This window comes from Eptatretus burgeri, chromosome 5 (assembly GCF_056783735.1).
Source record: "Eptatretus burgeri isolate ZD-2024b chromosome 5, Ebu_testis_v1, whole genome shotgun sequence".
In the NCBI taxonomy this organism is placed as follows: Eukaryota; Metazoa; Chordata; class Myxini; order Myxiniformes; family Myxinidae; genus Eptatretus; species Eptatretus burgeri.
The window spans coordinates 31,619,106-31,631,260 of NC_140965.1; the positions used below are offsets into that span (position 1 = coordinate 31,619,106).

Genomic DNA, 12,155 nt, shown 5'->3' on the forward strand with positions numbered 1-12,155 from the left:
AAGACTATCCGATCAAAATTACTCAAAAAATAAGGGTTTCGTCGACTCCCCTGATTTGCGACAAAGTGACCTTGACCTTTGACCTTGACCTTTGACCTTGACCTTCAAAATTTTGTGCACTGAAAGGGACCTCCATAGGCCTCTGATATGCGAAGTTACAAAAATTTCCAATGATAACTGTGCTCTGCAGAATTTTTATACGTGATTACAGACAAACAAACAAACAAACAAACAAAACAAAAAAAACAAAAACATACAAGCTGACTAACATATCTTGCAAAAACTTCGTTTTGGCAAGATAAAAATAAATTGTTTTACATATAATGTCAAAGCTCATTTGAGAGCTTACACACAAAACATACAAGGGCAGCAGGAGACTAGGGGTGGGAGAGGAAAGGACAAAACAGTGGGGAACAAAGACATTAGAAGATCTGTGGAAGGGAGAGGGATGGGGCGGAGTACACAGGGGTATACAAGATGGACAGTACAAGGACTTTCAGGAAGGAAAGCAGGGAATTTGAAGGAGGTAGGTTTGGAGTGGATTAGCGGGGATAGAAAACATCGTGGTTTTGGATGGGGGAAATTAAGAGATGATGGTCAACAGCTGTCTTGAAGACCTGGAGGGAAGAATGGGATTGAAGAGAGTGTGGGAGTTTGTTCCAAAAGCGGGAAAAAAAAGAGGAATGACAACAGAGTGAAGGTGAGCAGTGATTCTTGATTTTGGTAATTTCACCAGAAGGGGGTTGCTCGGCCCTTCAACATTCTAGTATTCTGATAGGCCCTTCAACACAAGTTTAGGTGAGGAATCCCATTGAGCAGCCTGAGGCGGGCTATGGCCGTGAAGCTCCTCAAGGTGAGAGGTCAAAGAGGGGTTGCTCCACCCACTGGACCGAACGTTGGCCAAGAGTGAGTTAGAGGGAAGAGGCGTAAAGCATCATTGGTGATGTCCGTGGCCGAGCTGTTAAAAGGAGACGACGAGAAGGAAGTGTCAGGAGAACCTGGGAGATGCTGCAGAGAAGGCTAGACTAGTGCTCCTGAAAGCCAAGGCATGCCTCGCTCCCTCTCCTCCATATCAGCCCCTTCCTGTCTGGAGCGAAGCAGACTTTTCATTGTCCACGGAACTCACCGGGTTTGCCTGACAATCTCTTCGTTCTATTGATTCCCTCTGTCTCTATTGTGTGTGGATGAGGCCTTAAGTTATAAATTATTAAAGTTCAAGTTCGTTCGCTGGTTTGTGGGCACATATGATCGGTTCATGGGTTAAGGGGTTTATTTTATTATTGTGCATTGCTTCTTGTAAATTTCTTCCCCCATGCCATTATTGTTCTCTTATTAAATACACTTGTCTTGAGGGTGAATTCTGACTGCGGTGGCTGCTGTATTTGGTGGTTCGATTAAGACCTGTTGAAGGAAAGAATTGATTGCAGTTCGGTTGCTTGGCCTAAGATTAGATCCAGCCACGTGACGCTCATCGGCGAAGCACTGGGCTGCTTTGAGACTTCCATTCTGCACGGTAATGTAGGCGTCAGACTTGGATCTAGCAGGAAAGTCTCAAAGTGGTCGACTGTTTTGATTGCTTTGACATGACCCGCCGGATTTGAACCGGGCGACGGGAATGGTCCGACGGCTGTAAAAATATCAACCTTGGATTCAATGGTGAAATTAAACCAGAAAATGGGTTTTTTGTGTGAAAATGAGCTATAAACAACATATTCGTACTACTCACATGGCTATCCGATTTATTGATGCCTCTCTACAAAGGGATGTTAAGGCTCAAGTTTTCAGACTCGATGCCATCTGGCAACAAACATGTTTCCAGGGCTCCAAGCCATTGTGCTCTCCAAACTACTTCAGGTAGTAGTTTCAGTTTAAAGCTCAGGCCACGCCAACTGGTTTCTTCCAACACGACGCAACTTGACAGTCGTGGGATAATCACAGGTTATTGTGGAGAGATGCCATGGCTATGACGCACAAGGGCACACCAACTGAGGCTAAGGACTGGCCATCATGGATACCAGTACAAAAAAAAAAACAAGAAAAAAAAAATGAGAGCATCGATCGATTCCTCCGATGCATGTTAAAAGTATAGTAGTGTACAACTAAAGTATGTGCAGTAACAAGAGAAGAATTAAATGTTCCTGGTTCTGCTAAATTTTGCTAATCATGTGGACATGACGACAGATTAATCACAGGAAGCTGTGGATCCAGCATTGGCTTCTGCAGCATGAAGGCCTTCATTTTAGAAATACGAGTTGCATTACCTTTGGATGTGATATCATACAAAGCAGATTGTTTTTTCCTGCGGTAGTTGAATCAGCTCATCCATATGTACGTTCTTAAGTTCAGAAGTTCACCATTCGGTTTGGGAGGAAAGGGCGAGGCACTCGTGCTACTCTCTGGCTCAGCCGGAGCATCTCCCTCCAATCACGAGTGCATCTGCACCATCTGACAAACACCAACTACAACCAAGATCCAAGATGCTCAATCGGTTTGACAGGGGCCAACGTAATGCAATTTTACTTCACCGGCCTTCTACACCAACAGATTTCATAGGACAAGACAGTCGCGTTGCGTCGTGTCAGAAGAAATTGGTTGCTGTGGCCTGGGCTTAAGTCCAACACTACAGTGAAGATGTTTAGATAAAATATTTACAGGTCGTGCTGGTCCACGGTTACTTAAGAATGACCCTTATCATTCAAACTCGTGTTTTGGACATGGAGTAGCATATAGGTTATTCTTAGAGCAGCCAATGAGTAGGACTCATGCAATAACGTCAGACTCTTTTGCTAGATTGTTTCGAGAGAACCATTGGTCAGAAAATTGGAAGTTAAAGCAGCTGCTCTTTCAATCAATGTACTTGGAGATGGAGTGTAATTGTGGTCAGATGAGGAGATTATGTACATCTCCAAAAAAGACAATAAACTAAGGAGGAATATTTTCATTCTGCTGTCCCAATAACAACAGCGGAAATGGGATTGGCACAGGTATTTTATGAGTAAAACTAAGAACAACCGTTACTGAGATAAGCAAATGTTTTATCAAATATTTTATACCTTTGCACAAAACTGAAATTTATGGTCACTTGCATGTTGAGGATAATTTTCACAGGAAAATTACTCCGACATGGCAGGTGACCTAAGTTTCCTCAAAGGGGATACCTTTCTCGTTAAACGGTATATGCCAGGCCATTGGGTAATTTTCAGGCCGCAGCGCAACACAGCCTTCGATGGTGGCTGGATCGGGCCTCCGCAGTCGCACATTTCCTAGTTCTTCCACGTATAGCCTCGTCATCTCTCGGAAAAGGTCCTCCAGCATAGGGTACGCTGTGAAGAGCAAGGGAGAGGAGAGGGTGGATGGGGGGAAGTTTCACTCCATGGTTGTGACAGGTGGAGCCTAGTTCGTCAGTACAAACCTCAATCCACGATTGTGCAGATTCAAAACCTTAAGATGTGAGTTAATCCAAGTTTTAAGGCCGACATGAGAGAGCAGCAGCAGAAATTGGGACGCTGGTGTTTGGACCAAAGATGAAAAGTTAATGATCAAAATGACTTGGTTAAGAAGAATATGATTCAGGATGACTTGATATGAAGATGACAAAACACCTTTTGCAAGAAGAAGAAGTTTCTTGCTTGAAGGTCCCAAGGAAGACAGGTGGAAGCACTGAATGATCATGAACCATAATTTGGGATGATCATTCTGCATAATAACAAGAAAACATAGACACGATGGTGACTGTTATTAGCATCGATGCAAGTGCACGAGATACACATGATGTTGAACTCAGACAATGATGAAGGTGAAATTATTTTATTCTCAAAAACAAAATGATATTTAAAATGCTCTATCTCTGTACACCTGTGACGTATGTCCTCTTCCTAGTCTTTTTGTCAAGTCCCCTTTGTCCCCGTCTACCGATGTGACCTTGGTCCTTTCTTCCTTTGTCCACCTGTTTTCCTCTATCCTATCAGGAGTTTATTGACCTCAACCTCTGGTCAGCCCTTCCACAAGCTTCAAACTTCGTATCAAACAAAACTAAACAGATGGTGACCAATAGTTCCATCACTTCCTAAAGCTCCCAAAGTAATGTACATTCATTCCAAGACAAAAAAAAATGTTACATACACACGAGTAAGATAAGTTTTGATAGCAGAGCAGCAGTTCAAGACTTTATCAATCCATCCACCAGTCTCCTTTACGACATTAGACCACCATCATCACCGGTAGCCCAATAGACCGGTCAAAATAGTGATTTACCCACCACAAATTGCAATAGTAATCATTCATGTTTTTTCCACTCCAAATATGTTGTAGAATGACATACTAAAAGTCACCTTAAATCGGAGCATTGGAACATTTCCATTTTGACCTCAGTTTGAGGCAGCATTTTTCTACAAATATCATAAAATAAAATTTTGGGGTAGGATCTAGATTTATGGTAATATTGTGAACAATTCAAAACCTATCCCAAATATAGAGGTATCAACAGATTCATAATGAAAATACATTTCTAAGAATACCATATGTAATGGTATTGACCTAAGATTAGTGTTTTTAGAGTTGATAATGTTTGGAGAATCTGACCAAAATAGTTATTTTTGGATGTATGACCATTTCAGATTTAATTCCCCAGTAAAGATAACTGAATAGTCTATTTACTTTGTCCTATGTTATTGTGGTTGCCATAGAAGATACAATAAATGTACTAATGATTGAAAGGGGCTGAGGGCTGTTCAATTAAATATGCATAGGGGAGAGAGAATCAGAAGGGTGTGGGGGTAGGGAAAACGTATATCCAGGGGATAGGTGAGAATTCTGAAAAGGTTCTCACTCACCTAAAAGTCTGGAACATCTTTATTTACAATTCTAATCATGTTTTTGTTTCTCTCAGGTTGAAGTAATCTATTAAAGATGGACAAGTGTGTCTTCTGTAAGGAACCTCTATTGAGTGGACAAAAAACTGCAATGTTAGGTACCAAAGAATGTGAAGGCATTGCAAAAACTAATGCATTGCGGTCAAGCAGTACAAGTACTGTTCCTGGACAAGTTGTGCATGTCAAGTGGAGGAAGGACTTCTGTTCTCCAAAGTGTATAGCTAGTGCCAGCAGAAAGCGAGAATGTGACTGTTTCTTTCAGTAATACACCAAGTACACGCCAATCCACAGGAAATACATTTATTTATAAAGATAACTGCATATTCTGTGGGCATCCAGATAAATTCCAAGGCAAGGTAAAAAGTTATAAACTTATTATAGTCAGATCAATGGATTTTCAAGATAAAATTAAGAAGTGTTGCAATGAACACAAGGATTTGTGGTCAGAAATTGTGAATGGTAGACTTGAGTTTGCACAAGATTTGCATGCTGCAGATGCAGTATACCACAACCTTTGCAGCACAAATTTTGGAACAGGAAAGCAGGTACCACAACAGTTCATGGCGGATGATAAAATCCAACCGAAACAATTTAAGCAGGGTAGACCTCCTGATTCGGCAAGGGAAGATGCTTTTAATCAGGTGGCCATGTATTTGGAGGTCAATGATGAGGAACAAATCTCAATACAGGATCTTATAAACAAAATGGAAGAGATATTGGTTGAGACTGGAATTGAACCATATGGATTTACCTACATGAAACATAGACTTGAGAAACATTTTGGAGACAAGATAACCATCACTGAGATTAGTGGAAAAGAAAATGTGGTTACATTTTGACATAAAGCATCTTCTATCATCCATGACTTCTACTCCAAACCCAAGAAGTACGACGATGATGAAGAGAAATTAAGAATTATAGAAACCGCAGCCAAACTTATTAAGAGTGATGTAAAATTAGTGAAGCAGCCACAGGAATTTTATCCAAGTTCAATTGAAATATCTTCTACTGACAAGGCTATGTCATCAATGGTAAGATGGTGCCTGTGGACACTAACTTGAAGCCTGCACCTGACAATCTTCTGGAAGCCTTCAACTGCAATTGCAGAACTAACTGTAGTACACAGAGATGCTCATGTAGAAAATTTGGCCAAGAATGTTCTCCAGCTTGTGGAGAATGTAAAGGCCTACACTGCTCTAACACAATCCTGCCTGATCCAGAAAGTGATGCTGAGGATGTATTATAATGTGTAATTTGTGACTGTTTTTTTCAAGGTGTTGTTTAGAAGTGACTTACTTGAAGTAGTTTAAAATATTTATTTTTCTTCATTAGATATACATGTCAGCTCTTGATAGCACTATAAAATAGTGATTGTTATGTAGTTTTAACAAATAGTGTAGTACTAGTTTACTAGTTACATGTAGTATTGAAAAGAAAATGGCTACCCTGGAATTGGACTGTTAAGATTCACATGTACATATTACAAAATGTGTTGTACATTTGCTTTTAGTAGCTTAGTACTCCTGGCTAGAATAGCTTTTTAAGTTTGGTGTTTTTGCTATTTTAAATTCCATAGCAATAAATGGAGATAAACTATAACATATCAGCACCCAGGAGGATTCCAAACTTCTAAGCATAAACTAATTGTCTGATTTATTTTATAGGAATATTGATTAGAGAAATTCCAGTTACAAAATAATTCTGTTTTATTTGTATAATGATTCATCATAGTATTTTATTTATGTTGGTAACTTTATATTCTGTAAATATGTTGAGGTTTTGCAGTAATATGACTTATGCCGAAATGGCCATTTGAAGGGAAGAATTTTGGAATAGGTTAACCCTCCTTCAATCTTCAGTAAATTGGTTATATAATAGGTTTGTAGCAAGGTATTATGTACACATTCAGGACACGGGGGACCAAAAAATGAAAGTCATTGTATGATTAAGTTTTGCATATCATTTGTTAGCCAACATCATGGGGATTCAGGATCTATTTGGGCAGAGCTTAATTCTTCCTCTTTCTATTGCTCTGACAGGGTCAAAGTTGGTTATCAATTATCTGTATCAAGGAACCACTCATATCATTCTAAAATTGGTCTGATGGCTTAGATATGTATTATACACTAATTGGAAACCACATATATGGAGAATATTTTGTTTTCCTGATATTTGACCTTGAGTGAAGAGATCAAGGTCATATGAAATTAACAAATTGATCAGTGTTCATTCAGGTCATAAATATAATATGCACATGAACTTAACCATAGAAATACATGCTGTGATGAACCAAACTAACATCTTAGGATTAAAAGTGCAGATTTCTTTAAAATGTTATGTACTTCCTAACGACCTTTGATGTTCTGTAAACTGAACACAAACTGGCCTTTGGTATTGATTTTTATATCATAAGGCCATCTTGGTAAACTTATTCGATGGTTATAAAATCAAGCTTATCGCTACCAGTAATTTTGTAGCAGCAAACTGGTATGTCGTAATGATCCATGTTGAAACTTGCCATTTTAAATCATCACTTTATGCAGAAGTAAATTGCTATTTAAGATGTTCTATCAGATGCATTTCAAATTTCTGGAATAAGATTTTGTAAGCTTCACTGTGACTGAGGGAAATTTTGCAAAATCTGAGATTTTACACATTTGAAGGTGCCAAGATATGCAGAAGGTCATAAGAAATATACTGTTTCAAGGAATTGTTCTATTCTTATGTATAATGATATATATCAAACAAAAAAATGCATTTTCAACCATTTTGGCCAACATATACAATCATCATACATGTAACCCATTTCTAAAAAATGAGCTAAAAATGGAAAAAAATAGCCTGTGTTTGGATAAAAAAAACATGCTTTGTAAGCAACTATATCCATAGGACCCATAGCAAAGTATACATTTTCTGAAAGCACAGACACTTGGGCATTATATAACATTAAGATTGTTTATCTTATTAAAACTGGGTTCAATTTCTAAGCTTTCTCCTCATTTAGGACCACAGTGTACACAATACCATGCTACAAGCCTATATCTCACTAACTACATTACATATTGGCAAAATTTAAAAACTGTGACAGTCAGAAAACATGTATATAGATATTCAGACCAATTGCGGACCTACTTTGGAAATTAAAAAATTGTGAATTTAAAAATGTCAACATATATGTCTAAATTCGATAATTTTTAGTGATAGGCAGAAATGTTTTTCTTCTGTCATGATGTTAATTTTAGGTCTACATCATTACTTGTGGTGTTGTTTGAAAGGTAATTTTATTGTGAATCTACTGATATCTTAATATTGAGAATCGGCTAGTAATTGTCATGATGTGGTCATGTTACCCTCTCCCTATATTTTGGCTGTCAATTTTTTCTTCAATGTCACCTTAAACTGAGGTCAAAATGAAGCTGTTCCAATGCCTCGATTTAAGGTGACTTTTAGTACGTCATTCTATGATATATTTGGAGTGAAAAAAAACTTGAATGATTACTATTGCAATTTGTGGTGGGTTTGACCCTAAAATGGCCTATTTTGACTGGTCGACAAGGCATCCTCACTGGAAGGCCACAGCCCCAAGGAAGCCAACTCGTAAAGATAAAATGTTCATATAATGTCTGTATTATGCGAGTTGAGAGCAAGTTGTAATTAATTGGTGTATAGTGTCACGTTCAAGGTGAGAGCACGATGGTGTGAACGGGTCCTGCGTTGGGCGGTATTGAGTGTGGGGAGGTAACTGGAACGGTCTAGATAATGTTACTCTGGAGGAGTGTGGGTGGATTTGTTCAGATAGATGGATCACGGAGTGTGGTTCGTCGAGCATTTTATTGTTGTGGTGATGTTGTAACACAAAGGTGGTGATGTGATTTAACACAAAATATTGCAAAAAACATCAGCAAAAAGGTGGAGGTAGCACATTTGAAAAGGTGTTATAGAAAGTTGCTGATGAGATATTTTTGTATCTGAGATGGGGGTGGGTGATTGGACAAGTGGTGACATGGGTGTTCTAGCGGAATCAATGAAATGTGTACCTCTACACTACATTAAGCTTCCTTCTGAGATTGGAAAAGCTCCATGTGAAACTACGTTTTTAAAAAGAAAGAAGAAAAACTGACTTTTAAATCCAAATATTGTATTTGTAATGAGGTATGTATTACAAGCGTTTCTTTCCATACCCTTGGTCTATGCATGCATCAAATGCACACATCTACATCCTCCCTGATGGAAGTGTCTCCTGGCTTTTAAGAAGAAGAGTTCATGGATCTATTCTTAAAATGCTTACATTTTGCTTCGTACTCTTTGGAATGTCAAATGGAGTAGAAACAACAAATAAATAAATAATTCACCAAAGAAACAAACGTTTCAAAGTTACGGCAAGACAAATGTCTGTGCGAGTTTTAACATCAGAAGGAAGAGCATACCGTTTCATTCACAAGTCATTCATCTTTGATCACTCACCGATATTCATCGTGGTATTAGCTCAACAGGACACATCAGAGGTGGTTTTCTCACATTGGAGCTGTTGAGTCTGGATTTGATTCTGGCCTCACTAAGCTGTCGGATTCCACAGCATCTTTGGATGAATAGGAAGCAAGCTATCACCGATAACCTCACCAAATTCCAGCCGAAATATGCAGGGGTACTATATTGGTGGCATGGTCACACCTCACTAATGTGGGTCAAACATGCCTTCACACGTACACATCCGCCATGGCATTTATAGTGAATATCTACATTACCATATTTAGTAGTTTTAAGTCACTACTTTGAAGGGGTAACAAAATGCTCACCAGAAAGCAGAGTCCCCTACATGCTGTACGTGAATAACAACCAATTATTAGGTCTCCTGTGCATCTTCCACCATCGTCTGCACTCTTTCGTCAGCAAAATGAGACAACCAAAGAAAAACAGGTATGCCTCTGCTTAGGCCTAAGTCACATTTGCTCTACGGCGATGATACGGCGGCCGTATGCCCTCTGAATTGACAGAAATGTGCGGCGGCTGCAGAGTTTCTGCGGTGGCCTCAGGGTGGCCCTACGCCGTTTGGCTATATTTTACAGGTCATAAGGTCGCCGTGGAATTATAACGCGGAGTTATAACATTTTTCATCTCTACGTTCGCCGTAGCAATTCGACAAGCTGAAAAAAAAATACTGGTAAAAAAAAATAATAATAATTAACCCATTCGTTACCTTCCGTCTGGCCCCACGTTTGCCTTAGGCCCCCTCCCCCCCTGCGGTCCCCCTACGGTCGCCTTGTGGGCACCTTGCGTCTGTCTTGAAAATTCTATGGCCGCCGCAGGAACGCCCTAAGGTCACCGTGCGACATCAAATCAAAGACCATACGGCAACCCCACGTTTTTGTCTTCACAATTTATAAATACGCCGTGCAGCTCCACAAAAAATAAAAACATATGTGACTGCTACATTGTATGACAGTGGAAATACTGCGGCCGCCGTATAATTGCTAGTGGCCGTAGATTTTGGAAACCCCACGACCGCCGTGGCAAATGTGACTTAGGCCTTAAACAAAGCAGCTGTGCCTGTAGACAATGGATGAAATCAACAGAACATTGATGAAGGTGGACTAAGCACCATGGGAAGGAAGGCGAATCTGACATTTTGGGCATTAACCCTTCATTGGAGCAAAAGAGAAGGGATAAGGTCGAGGGTTAATGTCGGCTCGGGGTGAGTCAGAGGTGGGTGGGTCAGAATGAGGTCAGGGTCAGGGGGCATTATAAATAGGAGTGTCGTGGTTCAAAGCTTAAGGCACTGGCACACCTTGACGATTTAGCCAGCAATGACAACGTATAAAAATGTATGTAAAACGTTGGCATACGCTGAAATTTTGATGTTTTTTAAAAGTTTTGGTCGTATTCATAACGTGTTGGTCGTATGCATAACATATTAGTAACGAGCACAGAACGTTTCGTTGTCTTATAGATAACTTATACCAATGAATGCTTAGCCTGATGTCAGCGTTCACAACTTATGCCCAACGATAGTTTAGCTTAGGCATAGCGCGCTGCACGTATCGCCGACGAACTCATGGCATAGCCTGTTAAAAACCTGCCGCACGCCGATTTAAATCATAACCGCCTGAAAATTGAAAGTGTCAACCACGCAGTCACACCTTGACGATTTAGCCAGCGTATGCCGACCTATGAAAAATTTGCCGAACCAAGCTGGCATACGTCGAATACGTTATGGGTAAGTTGTTTATACGTTTAGAGCACGCTGAAAAACAATGAAGTATGCTGTCATATTTCGTGGTACGTCTCGTATGTCGTGAAGTTTCATGCATGCTGAAAATCTTACGACGTACTCGCCGTATGGCTCACACGTTCCGCTACGCTGGGAATAAGTTGTAAGCACGATATGCGATCGTTGAGACACGTCGACACACGTTACTCATAAGTCGAAACACGTCAAGGTAATGTTTAGCATACCCAAAACTTATTTTCTCCGTCAAGGCACATTTCCTATTTTTCTCCTTGGCTCCGTGAAGGCACGTGACGAAATATCTGAAGTTGTTGTTGTTGTTGTTGTTGTTTTTTTTAAGTCTATCATGAATTTTAAAATATATATTCGGACATTTGCTTTTAAGTTTCGACGTCGACGTGACTATTGTAGTGTCGTGATAGTGGTGCTTCGAAGGCAGAAACGAGTGGGGTAAACAGTCCAACCCGGCTTTGTTGCACGAGCGGGAGCGTGAGCGTACGTTTCCCGTAACTCCCCTTTATTACGTACTCAATGCACTCGACAAGCCACCGCGACTACAGCATCCACTACAACGCCTCAGGCGGCGCGCACTCCTATATCCCTTGCACGCACGTGATCACGCCGACCACTCCTCCACATCATGCCCTGCCCCCGCAGGCCCGCTACACCACAACTATATCCTCAAACAGAAAATATTCACAGAGGAGGAACTAAGAATAAGACATGAGCAAACTGAAGAGGCAATCGGACGTGACGTAACGGCACGTGACGAAATATCGCAAGTTGTTTTTTTTTTTTAATGCTGCCAATACGCCATTATACAGAAGCTGTAAATTAGAAACACGTTCAGTAAGTTCTGTGGTCGTCCGGAAGACGTCAATATGCGTTGGAGGTACGTTACACATAGGTTCAAAGAACGTTACTCATAGGTTAGAAATAAGTTTTGGGTACGCGAAGCATTACCTCGACGTGTTTCGACTTATGAGTAACTTACAAGTAACATGCCTCGACGTGTATCAACAATCGCATAACGTGCCTCGACGTGTGTGCAACGATCG

At 40.2% G+C, this 12,155-nt stretch overlaps 1 protein-coding gene across 6 annotated transcripts in view; it reads right to left on the reverse strand.

Moving 5' to 3' along the window:
- ADPRHL1 (ADP-ribosylhydrolase like 1) overlaps positions 1–12,155 on the reverse strand; it is a 75,463-nt gene that overhangs the window by 44,828 nt on the left and 18,480 nt on the right. For 4 of the 6 annotated variants that reach the window (XR_015058136.1, XM_085881284.1, XM_085881283.1 and 1 more), the window contains one exon: positions 3,159–3,323. The exons of the other annotated variants lie outside the window; for them this stretch is intronic. Coding sequence is in view for 3 of the 4 variants with exons in the window: in XM_085881284.1 (XP_085737410.1) it covers positions 3,159–3,323 (165 nt within the window). In the remaining variant the exon portion in view is untranslated. The remainder of the gene's footprint in view (positions 1–3,158; positions 3,324–12,155) is intronic. 6 annotated transcript variants of the gene reach the window in all.